This window comes from Sus scrofa, chromosome 13 (assembly GCF_000003025.6).
Source record: "Sus scrofa isolate TJ Tabasco breed Duroc chromosome 13, Sscrofa11.1, whole genome shotgun sequence".
Classification (NCBI taxonomy): domain Eukaryota; kingdom Metazoa; phylum Chordata; class Mammalia; order Artiodactyla; family Suidae; genus Sus; species Sus scrofa.
Window position 1 is genome coordinate 146,085,259 of NC_010455.5, and position 23,414 is coordinate 146,108,672.

The window sequence follows — 23,414 nt, forward strand, 5'->3', positions numbered from 1 at the left end:
GAGCAAATTAACTTGAACAAAGACTACTATATCACAGGGAACTATACTTAATATCATGCAATAACCTATAATGGAAAAGAACCTGAAAAAGAACATATATAGCTGAAACACTTTGTTGTGCACTTGAAACTAACACAACATTGTAAATCAGCTATTTTTTTAAAAGAGTAAATTAACTTAGTACATTAGTCATAAAAGACTAGACCGTACTGAAGTAATAAGCAATCACAAATTTTATAAGTTTGGGGCTTGCCAAGATATCCACCAAGCCTAATGCTGGCTTCGTGAATAAGGATTCTCTGCAGATCCTGGCCGGTGGTTCGGCTGGAGCAACCATGTGCTAAAGGTCTGGCCATTCAAACATAAAGGAAATCTGCCACTGAGATGGGATTAAGATGGTAGAATAGAAGGACTGGAGCTCAACTTCTCTCACAAAAACAACAAAATTTACAACCAGGGAGTTCCCGTCGTGGCGCAGTGGTTAACGAATCCGACTAGGAACCATGAGGTTGCGGGTTCGATCCCTGCCCTTGCTCAGTGGGTTAACGATCCGGCGTTGCCGCGAGCTGTGGTGTAGGTTGCAGACGCAGCTCGGATCCCGCGTTGCTGTGGCTCTGGCGTAGGCCGGTGGCTACAGCTCCGATTCAACCCCTGGCCTGGGAACCTCCATATGCCTCGGGAGCGGCCCAAGAAATAGCAACAACAACAACAACAAAAAGACAAAAAAAAAAAATTTACAACCAAATACTGAGCAGTCTTCAACCAAATGAACCGGACACTTTCAAAAAGATATCCTACTCCAGAAGACAAAGAGGAGGCCACATCAAGGGGTAGGAGGGGTGATTTACTTGATATAAGCAACCCCATACCTACTAGATGGGAAGCCCCAGAGACTGGAACGTAACTGGTTCAGAGAGACTCACCTACAGGAGTGACAGTTCTGAGACCCACATCAAACTCCCATGTGTAGGGATCTGGCACTGGGAGAAAGAGATCCCAGAGCATCTGGCATTGAAGGCCAGTGGGGCTTGTGTGCAAATGCTCCACAGGACTGGGGAAAACGGAGACCCCATTCTTAAAAGGTACACACAGACTTTCACGTTCACTGGGTCCCAGCACAAAGCAAAGTCTCCATAGGAATCTGGGTCAAACATGACTGCAGTCCTTGGAGGACCTCCTGGGAAAACAGGGGTGAATGTGGCTTGTTGTGGGGGAAGGACATTGGAAGCAAAGCTCTTGGGAATATTCAGCATCATGCCTTTCTCTGGAGGTGGCCATTTTGGGAAAATCTGGCCCCACCCATCAGTGCTGAGAAGCCCCAGGCCAAACAAAAATCCAGTTGGAATCAGGGCCCTGCCCCTCAGTAAACAGACTGCCTAAAGACCCCCCAGGCACACAACCACCTCTAATCTCACCCAGAGACAAAACCCCAACCATCAGAGGGATAGGAATCAACTCCACCTACCAGTGGGCAGGCATCAGTCCCTCCCATCAGGAAACCTACAGTAAGCCCCCATATTGACTTCAGCCACAAGGGGGGCAGAACTAGAAGTAAGTAAGTATCTGTAAAAAGGTCATCACACCAAAAACCTATAAAAATGAAAAGACAAAGAACTATAACTCAGATGAAGGAAAAAGGAAAAACCACAGAAAAACAGCTAAGCAATGAGGAGATTCTCAGCCTCCAGGAAAAAGACTTTAGACTGTTGACGCTGAAGATGATGCAAGACATTGGAAATAAACTGGAGGCAAAGATGGATAATTTACAGGAAACACTGAGCAAAGAGATACAAGATATAAAACTTAAGAAGAGATGCAAAATACAATCACTGAAATAAAAAATTCATTAGAAGCAGCCAACAGCAGAATACAGGAGGCAGAAGAACGAATAAGCAAGGTGGAGGACAGATTAGTGGAAATTACAAATGCAGAACAGAAAAGAGAAAAAAGATTGAAAACAAATGAAGAGAGTCTCAGAGAACTCTGGGACAATGTTAAATGCACCAACATCTGTATTATAGGGGTGCCACAAGGAGAAGAGAGAGAGAAGGGGACAGAAAAAATATTCCAAGAGATAACAGCCGAAAATTTACCTAACATGGGAAAAGAACCACTCACTCAAATCAAGGAAGGGCAACGAGTACCATATAAAATAAACCCAAGGAGGAATACCCCGAGACACATATTAACCAAACTGACCAAAATTAAAGACAAAGAGAAAATCTTGAAAGCAGCTAGGAAAAGAAATAAATAACATACAAGGGAACCCCAATAAGGTTATTGGCAGATTTTTCAGCAGAAACTCTGCAGGCCAGAAGGGAGTGGCATGATATACTTTATGTGATGAAAGGAAAAAACCTCCACCCAAGATTACTTCACCCAGAAAGGCTCTCATTCAGATTTGAAGGAGAAACCAAATGCTTCACAGAGAAGCAAAAGCTAAGAGAATTCAAGCAATACCAAACCAGCTTTACAACAAATACTAAAGGAACTTCTCTAGGCAGAAAAGAAAAGGCCACAACCAAAAACAAAAATAGCACAAATGACAAGGCTCACCAGTAAAGGTATATATACAGTAAAGATATGAGATCATCCACACACAATTATGCCACCAAAATCAGAAATTGTGAGAAGAGGAGGGTACAAATGCAGCACAATGGAGATGCTTGCAATTAAGAGACCAACGACTTAAAACAATCTTGTATATATATATAGACTCAGATCAAAACTTCAGAATAACTGCAAACCAAAAATCTACAATTGATACACAAACAAATAAGAAAAACCAACTCAAATACAATACTAAAGATAGTCATCAAACCACAAGAGGAGAGAACAAGAGAAGACGGGAAGAAAAAAGAGCAACAAAAACAAATCCAAAGCAATTAATAAAATGGCAATAAGAACATACATATCAATAGCTACCTTAAATATTAATGGAAAAAACACCCCAACGAATTTTATAAGTTTGATGGAAGTCCAGCTTATCTATTTTTTCTTTTGCACCTTGAGCTTTTGATATCATATCTGAGAAACTACTGCTTAATCCAAAGGTCATGAAGAATTACACCTATGCTTCCTTCTAAAAGTTTTATAATTTTAAGTCTTACCATTTAGGTCTATGATCCATTTTGAATTAATTTTTGCATCCAGTATGAAATGGGTCCAAATTCTTTCCTTTGTCTGTGGATATCTAATTGTCCCGGAATCATCTGTTGAAAAGACTATTGTCTTACACTTCTTTTGTTAAATTTATTCCTAAGAATTTTATTCTTTTAATGCTATTATAAATGGAATTTTTTTTTAATTTCATCTTCAGGTTATTCACTGAAGTGTACTGATTTTCAATGAACCATTTTTGCACCCTTGTCAGAAATCAATTGACCATAAATTTGAGAGTTTATTCTAGATTCTCTAGTCTATTCCATTAATGCACATGTCTAGCTTCATGTCAGGGCCACTCTGTCTTGATTACTGCAGTTTTGTATAAAGTTTTGAAATTATGATGTTTGCATCTTCCAACTTCACTCTTTTTCAGGATTTTCCTGGATATTCTTGGTCCTTGCATTTCCATATGAACTTAGATTCAGTTTATAATTTCCACAGCAACAACAATAACAAAAAAATCAGGATGGTACTAAATTTGTAGATCAATATGGGGAGTATTGCCATCTCAACAATATTAAATCTTCCAATCCATGAACATAGAATATCTTTTCATTTATATATATAATTTAAATTTGTAATTTAAATTTGCTTTCATGAGGCTTGGCAATTTCAGTGTTCATGTCTTACATTTCTTTTATTAAATTTATTCCTAAGAATTTTATTCTTTTGATGTTACTATAAATGGAATTACTTTTTAAATTTCATTTTCAGGTTATTCACTGCAGTGTATAGATTTTCAATCAGTTTTGGTTTTAGAATCAGGGTATCAATAGCCTCATTGAATAATTTAGAAAGCGTTCCTCCTTTTTTTTTAATGGAAGAGTTTTTGAAGGATTTGTGTTATTTCTCCTTTAAACGTGTGGTAGAATCTGCCAGTGAAACCATCTGGTGCTGAGATTTATGAATTTTTCTTGTTTTGTTTTGGCTTTGTTTGATTTTCTTAGTAATTTGATCTCTTTCCTTGTTAAAGGTCTATTCAGAATTTCTATTCTGTCTTGAGTCAGTTTCAGTAGTTAGTGCTTTTCTAGGAATTTGTATAGTTCATTTAGGTTCTCTAAGATATTATTTCAAATGAGGTTAACAAAACTTTAAAGACTGATAATACCAAGTGTATTAGAACATAAACCTAGATAGACTATATGTTCAGCCATATCTCAACAAATTTAAGAGAAGTAAAGTCATATAAAGTGTATTTTTTCTGACCGCAGTAAAATCAATCTAGAAATCATTAACAAGAAGATAGCACAAAAATCTCCAAATATTTGGACACTAAACATCACAATTCTAAATAATCCATGGGTCAAAGAGGAAGTGTCAGGAAAATTTAAAAAAAAAAAAAAAAACCAAACCGAATGAAAATAAAAAGACAATATACCAACATTTGTGGACCACAATTAAATCCGAGAAACAAATTTATAGCACTAAATACACCAGGAAAGAGGAAAAGTCCTAATAACTCAGTGTCCAACTCCAGAACTTAGAAGAGAGCAAAATAAACCCAACATGAGCAAAAAACAGTATTAATATAAGAACAGAAATCAATAAAACAGAAAGACAAAAAACAAAAACAAAAAACAGAATCAATGAAAAAAAGAGATAATTCTTTAAAAAAATAATCAGTGAAATTAGCAAACCTCTAGCAAGACTGACAAAGGAAAAAAAGCCTCCAGCAAGAAGATGCATATTCCTAATACAAGGAATAAAAGAGGGTATATAGCACTATAGACATCACAGACATCAAAAGGAAATAAAGGAATACTATAAACAACTCTACACATATAAATATGACAACTTAGAGGACAGACACAAACTATCACAACTCACTCCATATGAAATAGATAATCTGAATAAATTTACAAACATTAAGGAAATTAACTCTAGGAGTTCTCTGGTGGCCTAGCAGTTAAGGACTCAGTGTTGTCACTGCTGTGGCTCAGGTCACCCCTATGGCACAGGTTCTATCCCTGGCCTGGGATCTTCCACATGCCAGAGGCACAGTCAAAAAAAAAAAGAGGAGTTCCCGTCGTGGCGCAGTGGTTAATGAATCCGACTAGGAACCATGAGGTTGCGGGTTCGATCCCTGGCCTTGCTCAGTGGGTTAACGATCTGGCGTTGCCGTGAGCTGTGGTGTAGGTTGCAGACGCGGCTCGGATCCTGCGTTGCTGTGGCTCTGGCGTAGGCCGGTGGCTACAGCTCCGATTCAACCCCTAGCCTGGGAACCTCCATATGCCGCGGGAGCGGCCCAAGAAATAGCAACAATAACAACAACAACAACAAAAAAGACAAAAGACAAAAAAAAAAAAAAAAAAAAAAAAAAAAAAAGAAAGAAAGAAAATCAAAATTACTCCTTGAATCATCGCTGTAGAATGAATGTTGTGTTAGCAAGCACGAAAACAACATGAATCTTGTACATCTCCATCAGAGCTCCTGGGTGGCTGGAGGCATTGTCAGTGAGCAGTAATATTCTGAAAGGGATCTTTTTTTCTAAGCATCAGCTCTCAATGTAGGCTCAAAATAGCCAGAAAACCATGCTGTAAGCAGGTGGGCTGGCATCTAAGCTTTTCTGTGCACAGCCAGAGTAGATACTTCTTAAGGGCCCTAGAATTTTCAGAATGGTAAACGAGCATTGGCCTCAACTCAAGTCACCAGCTGCATTAGCCCCTAACAAGAGTGAGCTTGTTCTCTGAAGCTTGGAAGCCAAGCATTGACTTCTCCTCTTTCACTATGAAAGCTCTAGATATCTGCTTCCAATATCAGGCTGTTTTGTCTACATTGAAAATTTTCTGTTTAGTACAGCCATCTTTGTTAATTATCTTAGCCAGATACTTCAGATAATTTTACTGCAGCTTCAACTTGTACTGTGATGTTATGGGGATGGCTCTCTTCCTTAAACCTCATGAGACAACCCCTGCTAGCTTCAGACTTTTCTTTTGTAGCTTCCTCACCTCTTTCAGCCTTCATAGAACTGAAGAGTTAGGACCTTGTTCTTGGCTAAGGGAATGTTGTGTCTGGTTTGATCTTCTATCCAGAACACTAAAACTTTTTCCATACCAGCAATAAGGCTATTTTGTTTTATCATTTGTTTTCACTGAAACAGCTCTTTTAATTTCCTTCAAGAACTTTTCCTCTGCATTCAAAAATTTGATGCAAAAGGCCTAAGCTTTTGGCCTATTTTGGCTTTCAACATGTTTTCCTCACTAAGCTTAATCATTTCTAGCTTTTGATTTAAATTCAGAGATGTATGACTCTTCACTTGAACACTGAGAGACCACTGCAGGGTTATTAATTGGCCTAATCTCAATATTGTTTCTCAGGAAGAAGGGAGGTCCACAGAGAGGGAGAGAGACAGGGGAACAGCAGGTCAGCGGAGCAGTCAGAACATGCAAAACATATACTCATCAAGATAGCTGACTTACATGGGCATGGTTCATGGCACCCCAAAACAATTTCAATAGCAACATCAAAGATCACTGGTCAAAGGTCACCGTAACAAATATAACAATAATGAAAAAGTTTAAAATATTGCAAGAATTACCAAAATGTGACACAGAGACACAAAGTGAACAAATGTTGTTGGAAAAAAAAAAAATGGTACTGATAAGCTTGCTCGACACAGGGTTGCCACAAGCCTCCAATTTGTAAAAAAATGCATTATCTGTAAAGTGCAATAAAGTAAAATGCAATAAAACAAAGTATGGCTTAAATTTATGCGGAAGGGCCCTTTTCATGATACCAACACTCAGCAAGGAGGCAAGAATGCAGAGAAACTGGATCACTCACACTTTGCTAGTGGGAACATAAAATCATACAGCAACTCTGGAAAACTAAATATACAACTATTAGATGGCCTAGTAATTGCTCCTCTGTGCATTTATCCCAGAGGAAAACTGAGGTTCACAAAAAAACCTACACATGGATGTTTATAGCAGCTTTACTCGTCATAGTCAAAAACTGGAAACAGATCAAATGGTCTTCAATGGATGAATGGTGAAATTGTAATTCATCTATAACAGGAATACTACTCAGCATTAAAAAGGGATGAACTATTGGTACATAAAAGAGATGGATCTCCAGGGAATCATGATGCGTAAAAATAGCCAATATAAAATGTTACATAACTGTATTATTGCCTGTATTATTCTTGAAATGACACAATATAGAAATGGAAAACAGGTTAGTAGTTGCCAAGGGTTAGGTAGTGGCAAGGAGCAGAAAGAAAGTGGCTGTGTCTATAAAAGGGCTGTGACTATAAAAAGGATTCCTGTGATGGGAAATGTTCCACATCAAGGCCAATATGCAAGCTAGGATACCGTACTACAGAGTTTTACAGGATGCTACCATTAGGCAAAACTACTTAAAGGGTACAGAGGGTCTATTACTTTTACAACTACATGTGATATCTAAAATTATCTCAAACTCCAAGTGAGAAAGAGTAAAAGAAGTAAAGATTGGTAGGGTCAGAATAAAGGTGTCGGTTCTGTGTAAGAGGGGAAAATGTTTAAAGTGCTTTATTGCTGATTCAGATGTCAATACCCCATTCCTTACCCTTATTTGTACTGCCTACCATTAGGCCATTTTACTACTTATTAATATCTTGACCAGGGATACCATGCAATTAAAATAACTTAATGGTTGAGCAGTGTGACCAGGGTAATAGAAGCTCACCCTGATAGATTTATGTGAAGTTTTGGAGGATCTAACATGCTCCTTTTGCTCATTCCTAAAGTTTTAAACACAAGCCCAAAACTTCATGAGATGAACTGCAGTAAGTCACACTTCCCCCACCACCTCAAGGCCAAGTTTACACAGATAAGCTTCCTTGTCCTCAACCTGCTGGTGTAGGTGGATTTGTTCCTAGTCTACCTTTCACAGAGGCTAAAACCCTTCAAGAGTTGTTGCTTTATAAAGAGTTCTCAGTTCCAATTCCTACAAATCCAAGGCATCCCCTGTCCCTGTGTGGCCATTAAACCTCCAGTTACTGAGACTAATAAACTCCTCAGGGCTGCCTCAGCAACAGTTCGTGAGCTTACAAGTCTGATAATCAGTTCCTTCTTCTCCTTTAACCCTTAGGTACTTTCCTTACTATCTTGGGAGCCCAAAAAAGCATTTTAAAAGATACTTGTAACATTTCATCCAGCATGTCTAGGTGCTTTTTTGCTCTTAAGTCAGACAGTCCTCTCTCCATATTGCCAGAAATGTTAGTTCCTCTCCCTTTATAATTAAATCTAAAAGTGTTAAAAGATATCTAGGTCATCAAACAATGTCCTTAATTTAAATTTTTAAACTGGGTAAAATATGTTTTTTAATCCAACAGAAACTGGAAAATGAGTTTACTCTTTTTATCAGTTTCCAAAATGAAAATACAAAATATCCTTTTTAGGTTGAATAAATCCAACATATGTTATGGAGGACAACATATTACATGAAACCTATTCTCCAAGGTTCAAGGTATGTTAAATATACTAATTAATCCTCTTGGGCTTTTAAAAAAAATTTTACAGGAGTTCCCGTCGTGGTGCAGTGGTTAACAAAACCGACTAGGAACCATGAGGTTGCGGGTACAATCCCTGGCCTTGTTCAGTGGGTTAAGGATGCGGCGTTGCCGTGAGCTGTGGGGTAGGTCACAGACGCGGCTCGGATCCCTCATTGCTGTGGCTCTGGTATAGGCCGGCGGCTACAGCTCCGATTGGACCCCTAGCCTGGAAACCTCCATATGCCACGGGAGCAGCCCTAGAAATGGCAAAAAAAAAAAAAAAAAAAACAAACTTTACAGTGCAACATTAATTAATCATCATGCTGTACCTATAAGTCAAGTTTGTGGCTTATCCCCCACTTTAAGCAGAAAAGCTTACTGTGAATAACATGACTATGATCATGACATAAATCATGAAGACTTCTGATTTCTTGTACAACTAGAAAAATTAGACTATGATCTACAAAAATTCAAATATAAATATTTTTATTAAAACACAGGTATACTAGGTATTATTTGTATATGTATAGATAACATTTGAAAATCTAGACTTGTTTTGCTCTTAAAATGTTTTAGAACAAAAAAAGAAACAATAATTTTAATTCTAACCTTTTAAAATTCTCTTACTCCATCTTTCTTTTTTCCTATTTCCTTTCCTACATCAAATATCTGAGGGATCTGATATTTCATAACTTCTTTATTCTATGTAAGTTGTCAAGATTCCCAAACACACAACTATTTAAAGGAAAATGCATCAAAGTTCTCTAAACAAATTTAATTTTAGTTACACAATTCAGAAAACTTTATAAATCCTTCCACATCTAAAATGCAAACATCAACCAAATCAGCTATTAAGGAATAAGTATATACAAATGACAAATATTAATTTGTATATTCAAATGACAAATATTAATGAAATACCAAGGTACAAAAGAATGCTTAGTATTAAGTACATTTCCTATTTCTATTAAAAAATCCAGTGAAGGAGTTCCCGTCATGGCACAGCAGAAATGAACCCGACTAGGAACCATGAAGTTGCGGGTTTGCTCCCTGGCCTTGTTCAGTGGGTTAAGGATCTGGCATTGCCATGAGCTGTGGTGTAGGTCACAGATGTGGCTTGGATCTGGCGTTGCTGTGGCTGTGGCGTAGGCTGGCAGCTACAGCTCTGATTAGACCCCTAGCCTGGGAACCTCTATGTGTTGTGGGTGCAGCCCTCAAAAAAAAAGAAAAAAAAATCCAGTGAAGTATGTCATTTTCTAAACATACATAAGAGAGAAAATCTCAAAGGTTTTTTCCTACTCCCAATAGGTGCTAGCTCTAAGAAGTTGCACCTGCCACAGATGTCTGTATGCTTTTCCTCTGGGACCTACTCCACCTGGAATATACCATCATTTTAGTCAGGAAGGAAAAAAAGGTTTTTGCTTTTGGGGTTTTTCTGGTTTTCTATGTGTTTTTGCTAACTGTTAAAGGGCAAAGCATAAATATTTGCTTTTAACGTCATTTTAAATTTCACTTCTTCATTTCACATAACTTTTACTGTTACATTAGGATTTTAAAATCAATGATAAAACTCACTTCCCATATACTAGGATTAAATATTTTTAAGTTAAAATAAAAAATAAATGTAACAAAATTCCTCTGTTTATATTACAAGATTAAACTACAAAATCTGCAGCTATTGATCTCATTATCAATTGCTGTGGTGATAATGATCATACTAGTTTAAATTAAAGACCTACTGTCAGAAACACTTAGTACCCAATCTGTTAAATAGACTATAAGGATAAAGTCTAAAAGAAATCAATCTGGGGGGTGAGGGGGGTACTTAATAAACTTTGGTTCACTTTCTTGTATCCTTTTGCTAAGTTTTCACAAATTATCTTATTTAAGGGAAGTATTAAAATAAACTTCCAATATTACAAATAGTTTGTCCTCTTATCCAGCACTTTTCCACCCTTTTACCACTGGGACAGTATTAAGGGAAGGTGTTCCCCATGTGACATACTCTCACTGAGTACGCCCCAGAGTTTTTTATGACTACACATAGCTTTCAGGATCGTAAAGTAAATTACGAACGCTTGCTAGCCATAATCCCCCTATTGACTCAAGACCCATAGTGCTGCAATACTGTGACCTAATGTCTAATTTTACAAGTGAGGAACCTGAGGCAAACAGGTTAAGCAACATACTCAAGAGCACTACACAGCGAAGTCATCAGGGACAGAGCACGCGCCCTCTCCCAGATGTCTTCTTGTTCCTGATCCCCGATTTGTTCAGTTATACCACGCTGCTGTCTACGTGCACTGCTGTTAGATCAACGGGGCTAGCCAGGCCAGAACATATGAGGTGTTCCACATGAGTAAATTGTCCAGATCCCTCAGCTCTTTAAATAGGAAAACTTTACAAAGTTATTGATCCTTTTTGGTAGAAACTTTACCAAAGTGAAAAAGGCACAAATCTAGATTCCTTGGACGTTTCAGTGAAACAGCTTTGACACTCTTAATTCTTAACAGTCTTGCTTAACTGCCAGGCCATGTGCCTGGTGAATATTTCCCTGTGATGCTAGTGGTCTTCCGTGTGTTCTTGTTGGACCTCTCAATGAACTCCAACATCTTACTCTACTCATTCAATTCCTACTTTACTGCCAGGAGAACACGAAAATGGCAACATGGTAGAGTGAGTGGTGGAAGCGTATGGACTTAAAATGGCAGAAGGGGAAAAAAGTCTGTTTTCCAAACATGTCCACCACAATTAGAGTCAGTGATCTGTAAAGACCTTTAGCCGCCACGTTAAGAGGCTCAGGTTCTTACACTTTTTGAGCTTCTGCTATCATTTCTTGCTACGGTCCATGTGTTATCACCAAATAATTCCTGTCTCCAATAATCTATTCAGCTACATAACTTATTTAGGCTTATAAAAACATGTCAAAAATACATTAAAGAGGAGTTCCCGTCGTGGCGCAGTGGTTAACGAATCCGACAAGGAACCATGAGGTTGCGGGTTCGATCCCTGCCCTTGCTCAGTGGGTTAACAATCCGGCGTTGCCGTGAGCTGTGGTGTAGGTCGCAGACGCGGCTCGGATCCCGCGTTGCTGTGGCTCTGGCGTAGGCTGGTGGCTACAGCTCCGATTCCACCCGTAGCCTGGGAACCTCCATATGCCGAGGGAGCGGCCCAAGAAATAGCAACAACAACAACAACAAAAGACAAAAAAAAAAAATACATTAAAGAAATTCCAAATGAAGTTCCTGCTGTGGTGCAATGGGATCAGCAGCATCTTGGAAGCACTGGGACACAGGTTCAACCCCCGCCCGGCACAGTGGGTTAAGGATTCAGTGTTGTCACAGCTGTAGCTTAGGTCAAGGCTGCAGCTCAGATCTGATCCCTGGCCTGGGAACTCCATATGCCGCAGGGTGGCCCAAAAAGAAAAACAAACAAACAAAGAAATTCCAAGTGAAGGCCTAGGGATTCTCCACTTATAAGATCCATCAGCATGAGCTTTGATTTAGGTTTATGAAGGTTCTCTTGTTATTTTCTTCTAAGTTCTCATAGTTTTGGTTTCTGGATTACTGACCTTTGGAAAGGTCAGTAAAACGTGTGAGATGTGTTTGTCTCTACCTCTACTCCACGTGAATTCATATAAAAATTTCTCAAAATAAAGTATTTGCGATCAGCATAGAAACTTAAACTGAGCCAAACTGGACATTTAACACTGTAAACCAGCGTTGCTCAAACTTGAATGTGCATACAAATCCCCTGGAAATCTTGTGAAATGAAGGATTTTCTTTTAGGAGATCTGAGGTTGCAGCTAGGATTCTGTATTTCTAATCCTGTGATGCCAAGTTGCCACATACTAAAGAAGTAGCAAAGCTCTAGAATTCATACCTCTATTTCTCTCTCTCCTTCTATTTCTAAATCCTCTCATTTCTTTGCTTTTTCCTTTTCCTGCTTTATGTTTTTAGTTGTCTTAAGCCTGGCACAATAAATGTCTAGTCCCGTAGACAGCCCTTGGAGCTATAAAAGTTTTCCAAAATATAACATAAGCAATCAAATCACTGTGCAGAAGGATGAAAACATAACAACAGTCATAAACTCCCTCAAAATGTGACCCAAAATAATATAATCAAAATAGATGATATGATTTTTAGGATGTGTAATTATCTGAGTATATTTCTTAGCAACTAAATATTTTCCTAAGGATATGGTTCAGAAAAACTTCTGATGTTAAAATTTTTAATGGGAAGTAAGAACCTGTTATTTATGTTAAGGTTCAATACAGAGTTCCCACTGTGGCTCAGGGGTTAGCGGATCTGACTGGGAACCATGGGGTTGTGGGTTCAATTCCTGGTCTTGCTCACTGGGTTAGGGATCCGGCATTGCCGTGAGCTGTGGTGTGGGTCGAGATGTGGCTCAGACCCAGCGTTGCTGTGACTCTAGTGTAGGTGCTGCAGCTCCGACTGGACCCCTAGCCTAGGAACCTCCATGTGCCGCAGAAGTAGCCCCAGAGATGGCAAAAAAGACAAAAAAAAAAAAAGATTCAATAGCATTCAATAAAGAGCTGCTAATTATGAAGAGAATGATGGTGCTTATACTGATCCTTAAAACCTGTTAATGTTATGTCTTTTTTAGGCGTCTCTAAAATTATAAGAAATTCACAGAGTTCCCATGCAGTACAGCAGGTTAAGGATCTGGCATTCTCAATGCAGTAGCTCAGATCACTGCTGTGGTGTATGTTTGATCCCTGGCTCAAGAACTTCCACCTGCCATGGGTATGAGCAAAAATAAAATAAAATATAAGAGAAGTTCCCATCGTAGCTCAGCAGTTAGCAAACTCAACTAGCATCCATGAGGACGCGAGTTTGACCCCTGGTCTTGCTCAGTGGGTTAAGGATCTGGGGTTGCGGTGAGCTGTGGTGTAGGTCATAGACAGAGCTAGGATCCTACATTGCTGTGGTTCTGTGTAGGCTGGAAGCTACAGCTCCCACTGGATCCCTAGCCTGGGAACTTCCATATGCCACAGGGGCGGCCCTAAAAAGACAAAAAGAGATAAAAGAAAAATAAATAAATAAATAAATTATAAGAAACTCTGCTACTATGTACACCTGATCCTCAAAGGATGAGCTTTCTTTTTTTTTTAATAAATAAATGGGGATTTTATTTTATTTATTTTTTGTCTCTGTGTGTGTATGTGTCTTTTTTTTTAGGCATATGGAGGTTTCCAGACTAGGGGTCTAATTGGAGCTGTTGCTGCCAGCCTACACCACAGCCACAGCAATGCAGGATCTGAGCCGCATCTGCGGCCTACACCACAGCCCACGGCAAACGCTGGATCCTTAGCCCACTGAGCAATGTCAGGGATCCAACCAAAACCTCATGATTCCTAGTTGGATTCATTTCTGCTGCGCCATGACAGTAACTCCAAGAGATGAGCTTTCTAATGAATTAATATTAGAACTATATATGCTTATAATCTTATATAAATTTTACTTATGGTTGCATTACACCAGATTCTAGCAAATGGCTCATAACTCTCAAAGGAATTGTTTGATTTAGAATGGGCCCTTTAAAATAGTAACTGCTGGAATTCCCATTGTGGCTTGGCGGAAGCGAATTGGATTAGGATCCATGAGGATGCGGGTTTGACCCCTGGCCTTGCCCAGTGGGTTGGGGATCCGGCTGTGGTGTAGGCTGCGGACATAGCTTGTATCTGGCATTACTGTGGCTGTGGTGCAGGCTACAGCTCCTGTTCAACCCCTAGTCTGAGAGCCTCCAAGTGCCATGGGTGCAGCCCTAAAATAAAAGGAGAGAAAAAAAAAATAATAACTGCTGGCATTCATATGGTAACAGAAATGTTATTCTTACCAAAAAACACTATGCACCTGGTCAATAAGCAGTTGTCTCATTTCACAGTGGGGAAACCTGAGGCAGAGCCAGGCTATGCAACCAGGCAAGCACAGTGCAGAGAGAAGAGAAAAACTCCTTGCTTTAAAACCTATCTTATAATCATTATCCACTACAGGTCAAACATCATTAAACTTCCATTTATGTACAGAAACTACTTCTTTAAAACAAAATTATGTTAAAATAGCTGGCTTTTCAGTAACATTGAGAAATACAGTTTCTGTATAATATTAGTCTCCTGCCAATATAATAAACAACAGTGATGGTGCTTGTACTGATTATTAAAACCTGCTAACATTATGTCTTTTTTAAACAACTCTAAAATGATAAGAAATCAAGGAGTTCCCATGGGGTGCGTTTCTGTGGAATCCATTTATGTGGTGTAGTTTTCACCCACGGAAACTGATGCAGATAATTCCACTAAATCAAACCAAACAACAGTGCATTCTAGTGGCCAAAGGAGAGCATAATCAGTAATGACTTCCCGGACTCTGGATTCGAATTTAAATATGTGAAATCTGAAAGCTAATAAGAAAACATTATAAGCATTATAAGAATTCCTATAAACTGAAAGAAAATTTGCATTTAAGATTAAAATGAAGATTTAAGAAAGAAAACATATTACCCAAAAGTTCCAGTCCCCACTCCAGTTATGTAAATTTGGGGCCTGTTTCTTAGGTGACACTGTATTATTCTCATCCACAACTGGACTAGGATTTTCCTCTAATTTTTCCTGTAACTCAGCGGCAAAGCTTGCATCCTCTTCCCTTATTACCTGGAAACAAGTGTCAGATAATTTAAATTACTTACTGAGAAATGCCCACTGTAAAAAGAAAATCGTTAAATTCAAAATGCACAAATTAATATGAAAAGGACAATATTTCAGCTTTTAGAAAACCACAATACATTTTTGCTTCTATAATTCGTACACTTACACATGCAAATTTACACAAATATTTTCCAACTACTACTATTTATTAGGTAGTTTAGTTGGCACCATAGATTCAAAAAATGAATAAAACAAACTCCTTACCCTCCAGAAGTTCAAGCTAGAGAAACAAACAGTAAAAACAACGACAACAACAACAATGTAACAGGAGTAAGAATGGGTTCAACCTCTTCAGAGGACAATTTGCAATGCTTGATAGGGTCCAAGATGGGTGTATAAGTCCACAACCAAGCAATTTAAGTGTACCTGAAGTAAACAATGTTTGTAATACTAAGAAAGTGGAAACAACCTTACTGTTCACTGATGGGGAAATTGGTAATTAAATTAAGTCTGATTTATACAAATGATGAAGAAATAAAATAAATGCATCAGATGTCCCAAGCAGGTACTAGCCTCAACCTAGGAGAGAGTATACTTGAGTCCATGGGGTGGCCCCTCATGAAAGAGCAGTCACTGTGGGGTTAAAAAAAGGAGAGAAAATGGGTGTGGAGCAGCATTCATTATAAGAGCACAAAGCTCACCAGGACTCTAATATCACTGCTGCTGCCACCACCTACGACTCTGTTGTAACAAAAATGCTGACCCTCAGGGTCACAGGGAAAAGCACCCATGGCACTCTTGTAGCACAGCAAAGGGGTCATTCAAACTCAAGCCGGAGCTTCTGCAACTCTACAAAGGAACCAGTGCCATGGGAGAAGCCCCTAGCCCTCATGATACTGATTTGAGGTTCTCGGGAGGAAGAAATTTATAAATATGAAAGGATCAAGAGGATTCCCTCCACCCAAAGTACTAACCACCAAAACGAGAGATGAAAAAAAGAAACAAACACAGCTGGTACAGGGAGAAGAAATAAGCTCCCCCCACCACCACCACCCCAGGCAAGCAGAAAAAAAAAAAAAAAAAAAAAACTGAAACGGAAGTCCACAGTTTGACCCAGTTGGAAATCCAAAATGTATTAAAATAATTTAAACAACAAAAAATAAAGATTGGCCTTTGCACCTCTACAACACAGGTTCTGAATGAACTTCAACATCCACTCAATGCATTGATTGGCAAATCCTCATGCCTTTAATTAGTACTGGACTCAAACTGCAGTTATACCTGAAAAATCTAAAGAATTAAATTTAAACAAGGTACCTTCTATAATATTAGGGGAATTACTCAACATAAAATAGACAACAAATAGGTTATGTCTCACCTTAACTACCAGAATTACTGCCTTGCCTAAAGGCCCCCTAGTCATATTACGCATTGCCCTAAAATATTCCATAGTGGCAAAATGCTCTGACCTGATGAGTAACAAATTTAGAGTCTTAGAGGCATTGAAAAAAATGGAGCCCCATAAACTACCCCCAACCCCTAGTTAAAATACTTAATACAGCTCAATGTAAAATAAAAGAGTCTTCAAAGATTGAGTTTTATTATATAATTTCTCCTAACTAGTGAAAGAATGATTATCTCTCCTCTTTCTCCATTGAATAGCCCCAAATGGCCTGGTAAAGATGGAAAAATGAATGGCGTCTTACCATTGATTACTGTACCTATACCATCCTACCCGTGAGGGCCCCTACAGCCATACTACTGAAATTACTGACACCTTCCAACCACAAACTGGTAAATATATTGATATGATAAATTTGATGTGTTCTGTTCGTTGCCTTGTTCAATGACTTCTCAGTCAGTTTGTTTTACCTCCAGAGGAACACAGTATACTTTTACCTGGCTACACAGGGTACCTCAAAAGCCTTGCCACCCCATACCTTACAGGTAACTGTATCTGATTCTCTCCAAGAGCACAGGTATGACGTTACACCCCCTCTGGGGACATTCTTCTGACACACCCATTCAGGATATAAAAATACTCATAAAAGAGGATAGATCATTGACCCAAGCCTAGTGTAAAGCCTGCTACCTTGGTTAAATTCCTATAAACTACCTGGTAAACCTAGGGCCACTCTGCCCCCGACAATGTCAAGAAACAGCTATTGACCATGTCAGTATCCACAACATCTTTTTAGGTCCTTTTGGATTCCAGAAGCAATATATTTCTCATTTACAAACTTCTTTGGCCTATATTTATGCTGTTACTTGCAGGTAAGTCCATCCTGAAGAGGGCCCTCCCCCCAAAAAAGATTCTAAAAATTGTCAAAACTACAATATAACAGACATTCCCAATAGTACTACTTCCTCCCTGACCCCTTACCAAAACAAACAGACAACAACAACAACAAAAATGCACATACACGTACACACACACACACACACACACTCACAAAGAATCCTTCACTGTAGAGACTTTAGCAGCCTCTTCTCATGACTCCTAGACTCTCTGGACCACCCATAACGTCCATAAGTTGTTCATAGGCTTCTGACGCAAGAAACCATTTCTTACCCCCACAGAATATGCCATTGGAACAGTAATAACTAACAGCACACTGGACTCTCCCAGAAGTAGAGGCTCTCACAAGCCTGGAGCCTATGACCCTCCATGCCCATTATGCTTTGGGTCCTGGAAGCAACGCTTTGCAAACTCAGTACAGCCAAGGTCTCTTTGCTGCAGGACAGAACAAAATATTGCCCCTCCGACATAGCCCACCCACAGGCAGGCAGAACCTCTCCTGTTCTCATTTCTTTGTCAGATAGCATGGTGCTAGAAGAAGTCGCCCCTCTCCTGAACCCCCTGAATACTTGGGGACCAATGTGTGATCAACTGATTGGACAGCAATAGGATTTCAATATTTCAAACTCCCATTTGAAGTCTGATAGAAAAACTTGCTGTTCAGAGCACAGCATCACCATCCCTACACATGATGGAGCTCCCTGGAGACCTACTACTTTTCATCCCTTAACCAGGATGTCCCTGGAGGAGAAGACCCACAGGTCAGCACAACTAGCTGAACTTACCAGTTATCTGTTTTTTGGTTGGGGAGGGAGGCACACCTGCGGCATATGGAAGCTCCCAGGCCAGAGACTGAACCTTTGCCACAGCATTGACCGGAGCCACTCCAGTAACAATGCCAGACCCCCATCCTGCTGTGCCACAAGGGAACTCCTCCCACAGTTACTTTAACACGGAATGCTCTGGCCAACTGCACATTTTTACAGATTCTTTGCCCATTGCCTAAGAGTTGCACCCTTTGAAGTAAAGAACTCTGGAACACCCTTGCTTTCAGATACTCAAAATATAAATTAAGGTCACATGTGTCTCTATATATACTCTAGCCAAAATAAAAAAGACCTCACCAAGACACTCCTTATCCCTTATCCCCATCAAGAGTTCCACAGATTACTGGAGTTCCCATCATGGCTCAGTAGTTAACAAATCTGACTAGCATTCATGAGGACACAGGTTTGATCCTTGCCCTTGCACAGTGGGTTAAGGATCCCATGTTGCCGTGAGCTGTGGTATAGTTCACAGACGTAGCTCGAATCGATCCCCCGTTTCTGTGGCTGTGGTATAGGCCAGCAGCTAGAGCTCTGATTCAACCCCTTGCATGAGAACCTCCATATGCTTCAGGTGTGGCCCTAAAAAAAACAAAAAACAAACAAAAAAAGGAGTTCCAGACAGTATTGACAGTGACCAAGGCACTCATTTTTTCTCTCAAAATACACATCATTGGGCTCTTGAACAAAGCACTCAATGGAACTTTCATTTTCCTTACTGGCTTCAGGCTGCAGACCTCCTATGAGAGCCATGATGGCTACTTAAACAAGTTCGAATTCAACTAAATGAAAAACAGTACATTTTAGTCATCAGTTAGACATCAAGGATGAATTGTACTAAAGAGTCTCATTCAATTTTTTTATGTTTGCCTGCTGAAAGCTTTTAAGCCTCACCTCTCTTTCTTCCTCTCTGTCCCTCAAATGGGCAAGGTGGTAAGAATGCCTGGATACTCTTTCCTTTGGTGTGAATGGGAGAGTCAAATCAAGCAAGACAGATCCTGACCACACCCAGGAACCTCTGACTTCCACCCCCTAACCACAGAAGAAACCCTGAGCCCTCCTTCCCCTGCCCTTTCAAACCAGTCTGGATCTGCTTGAGAAGACTGCCCTGTTCTTCTCTCTTCATTATGTATGTTTATAAGTAATACGTCTTTAAATACGAGTAATAAACCTCTTCATAGTGTGTGTGTGCGTGCCATCATCAATTTTATCTCCCAATCAAACACTGGGTGGGGGCCACAAGCTGCAACCTAGGTCACAGATGTGGCTCAAATCTGGCATCGCTGTGGCTGTGGCATAGGCTGCAACTGCAGCTCTGATTCCACCCCTAGCCTGGGATCATCCATATGCTGCAAGTGCATCCCTAAAAAGAAAAAAAAAAAAAAAAAGTAAAACAGATACACACAACCAAAGTAAAGCAATGAGGTTAGTGTTCAGAAAGGCATGTGACTCCTGCAACAAAAGTGGGCTTTCACCCTAAAGATTAATTAGCAAGTTCTCTCGTTAATCAAATAAGGTAGTAAACAAGTAACAAAACTAGTTGAAACCAAAAATGCGGTTAACAGCCCAGTGATTTAAACTATCTAGAGTTCTGAGCCCTTTTATCAAGAGCTAATAGTTAAGGGGATGGCATAAGACCAGATCAACATGATCCCGGTCACAATCATGGCAGTGGGGTCTGAAGCCGAGGGATCTGGACAAGGACATCTCGCTCCGAACGCCAACCCTCCACGCCCACCGGCGCAGACCTACCCACCATCGTCCAGAGGGAAAGGCTCGCAGTAAGGTCAGAAAACCCCCTCGTCGGTAACAACTTTCCAAATTACTCTAAAGAGCACCATGAGAAGGGAAGAGAGGAAATAATAACCACAGTCTAAGAGGACTCAGACAATCTTCGTGGAGAAAAGTGCGCAGTAAAGCCACCGCTGGGGAACTCGTACCACAAGAGCCACTTACCTGACGGCCAGTCAGAGCGCCTTCCATCGCGGATCCCTCCGCCGCCAAGGTACCGCGCACGCGCGTCCCGCTGCGGGGAGGGGGCGTCTAGGCCCGCGTCCCCCGCCCACCCCGAGGGTGGGCTCCGGGCTCCTGCCCGCCAGCTTTGCGAGGGACGCCTTGGATCCTGTCGGCGCGACTTGCGCCCTCTAGCGGCCATTAAGGACACCCCCGCCCCCTTCCCGATGTTTGCCTGAAGGCCTATCTTTGCTAGGAATCATGCTGTCCTTACCTATCTCCCAATCACAAATTCCTGTTCTGGCTGTGAAATGGGTTCTAGGCACAAGTCACTCCTCGCACTCCTTGCAAAGCCTCCACTCTGCTTCCCACTATACGTACCCTGCTCCAATGTGCGAAAAAATGAATTGCATGACAAGCTCCTGTTTCTTCAAATAAGATTGAAGTTAGTGATGAAAAGCTATTGAGTGTTGTAGGTCTTAGTTAGAAAAAAAAAAAAAAAGCTGTAAAAGACATTCTAGAACAATTAGGAAGTATTTTATATGAAATCTTTATTAGAGTTGATGTTACAGGATAATGAATGGTTTATAGATCAATTTATTAGTATTCATTTACAGATAATACTATATGGTGATGGAGAACGTCTTTATTATTAGAAAATTCGTGGTCAGGTATTTAGGATGACGTGTCATGGTGTCTGCAACTTGATTTCAAATGCTTCAACAAAGATAAATACCGGAAGATGAATGTGTTCCCCTCAAATTCATATATTGACAGAGGCCACTTCTGCTTTGTGAGGCCACAGTGATAAGGCCACCAGCTCTGAACAGAATGTGGGCTCTCAGACCTGACAGGGACTCTGCTGGTGTCTTGAGCTTGGACTTCCCAGACTCCAGGATGATGAGAAAGAAAATGTTTGTGTTTAAGCCACACACTCTGTATTTTTGCTGTAGCAGGCTGATTAGACTAAGACAATAGATAGAAAGAAAAATAGCAAAATGGTAATAATTATTGCACCTGTGTAGTGGGTATACCACTGTTCAGTGACTCTTTTTCTATTTCTGTATGTTTGAAAATAATCATAATGTAAAGTTGAAGAGGGGGAAGAATCAAATCCAGTTCCACAAAAAGTCAGATATTGAGTACTTTAAAAGTTTATATTATAGGAGTCCCTGTTGTGGTTCAGTGGGTTAAGAACCCAACATAGTATCTATAAGGATGCAGGTCTGATCCCTGGCCTCGCCAAGTGGGTTAAGGACCCCAAGTTGCCATGAGCTGCTCCATCTAGAGTTGTTGTGGCTGTGGCGTAGGCCAGCATCTGCAGCTCCAATTCAACCCCTAGCCTGGGAACTTCCGCATGGCACAGGTGCAGCCATAAAAAGAAAATAAAAGTATGTATTACATGCTAAAGGAAAAATTACTTAATAAGATAATCAAGAAAGGATAGGTTCCTGTCCCGTCCTGCAAAACTTTGCATAAGCTATGTTTTCCTTCAATGCTGTGTACAAGAATAGGCTGAAGAAAAAAATGACTTCCTATTCTTTGAACCTGAATCCACACCAAGAATTCTTTTTTGGATTGAAAGAATTTAATAATGCCAGTATTTTTTAAATCATTCTTTAATGGTAAAAAAATATATAGTCAGTATGTAGTTTGTAACTATTAAAATTTTTTTAAATTTTGAACTATTTCAAACACATAAAATTTGCAAATGTGTTACAATAACCTTTTCCCTGAACCTTCTGAGAGTTGGCTATCAACTCAGAATACTTTGTGAATATTTCCTACATTCAAGGACATTCTCCTAAACAATCACAATATGAGCAACAAAATTGAGGAATTAATATTATATTACTGCCTTCTAATTCTCACATTCCATTAAAGTTATAGCAATTGTTTCAATAATGTCCTTTATAGCAAAAGATTCTAGTCCCAAATAATGCGTTACAATGAGTTGCCATATCTCCTTCCCTGTGCAACATGAAACCCATCCCCTGCACAGACTCGCTCTTCATCCATCCCATCCTAAACACCCCTTGCCCAACCACCACAGTTGCTCCATCCTTCACTCTCTTCACCTTGTTCTGCTTCTAAAACCCCTCACAGTGCTGCCTCCACTAAGTAATTTAAACTATTTATAGGGGTTCCAGTGGTGGTGCGGTGAAAATGGATCTGACCAGCATTCATGAGGATGTGGGTTTGATCCCTGGCTCAGTGGGTCAGGGTCCGGTGTTGCCATGAGCTGTGGGTGTAGGCTGACAGCTGTAGCTCTAATTCCACCCCCTAGCCTGGAAACATCCATATGTCACAGGTGCAGCCCTAAAAGCAAAAATAAATTTTAAAAAAACCTATTTATAAAGGCTGAAAATGTGAAAATAATCTAATAAACAAAGATCCTAAAGTTGGGCTGAGTCAATCACTATTCAGGTTTTAGAACCAATTTAAAGGGAATGACTTTGTTTTGAAAAATCTAATTTTTAAGAAAAAGTGAATAGAAGTAGATATCAAGGAGTTCCCTTGTGGCTCAGTGAGTTAAGAATCCAGCACAGCCATTGCTGCGGCTCTGGTACTTCTGTTGTATTGGTTTGACCCCTGACCCAGGGACTTCTGCATGCCTCCGGCATGGCCAAAAATAAGTAAATATCAAATTTCTTCAAAGGTTAACATTATTTATGTTGTAAACAATGGAAGATATCATAAGAGGAAAACTATCAATGTGCATTGAAATATAAAATTCCAAAGGTGAAAAAAAGCACATTGTTTTAAAAAACAGACTTGATATCCTTAAATGCATATTTATAAACATTAAGATACACAATAAAGGATGAATCTCGAGAACATGTTGAGTAAAACAAGTGAGTCACAGAAAAATACAGTAAGGTCAGTTTATAACTTTCCAAAACATATAAAACCAAATAGTATACTGCAAATACAAAGGATACAGATATAGTAAAACTCTGAAGAGAAGCAAAACATGATAAGCACAATTTCCCTTTGAGAGGGAAAGAAAAGTGTTAGAATCAGGGAGGT

General features: G+C 39.7%; 1 protein-coding gene across 3 annotated transcripts in view; it reads right to left on the reverse strand.

The window, feature by feature from the left end:
- GRAMD1C (GRAM domain containing 1C) overlaps window positions 1-20,527 on the reverse strand; it is a 108,048-nt gene extending 87,521 nt beyond the window's left edge. Inside the window, exons 1-2 of one of the 3 annotated variants that reach the window (XM_003132665.6) lie at window positions 20,388-20,527; window positions 15,165-15,314 (exon numbers count right to left, since the gene is read on the reverse strand). In XM_003132665.6, coding sequence (XP_003132713.3) covers window positions 15,165-15,314; window positions 20,388-20,414 — 177 coding nt within the window. In that variant the 5' untranslated portion in view covers window positions 20,415-20,527. Of the gene's footprint in view, window positions 1-15,164; window positions 15,315-20,387 lie in introns of those variants that run through there. The other 2 variants (XM_005670210.3, XM_013982428.2) reach the window with 2 other exon arrangements.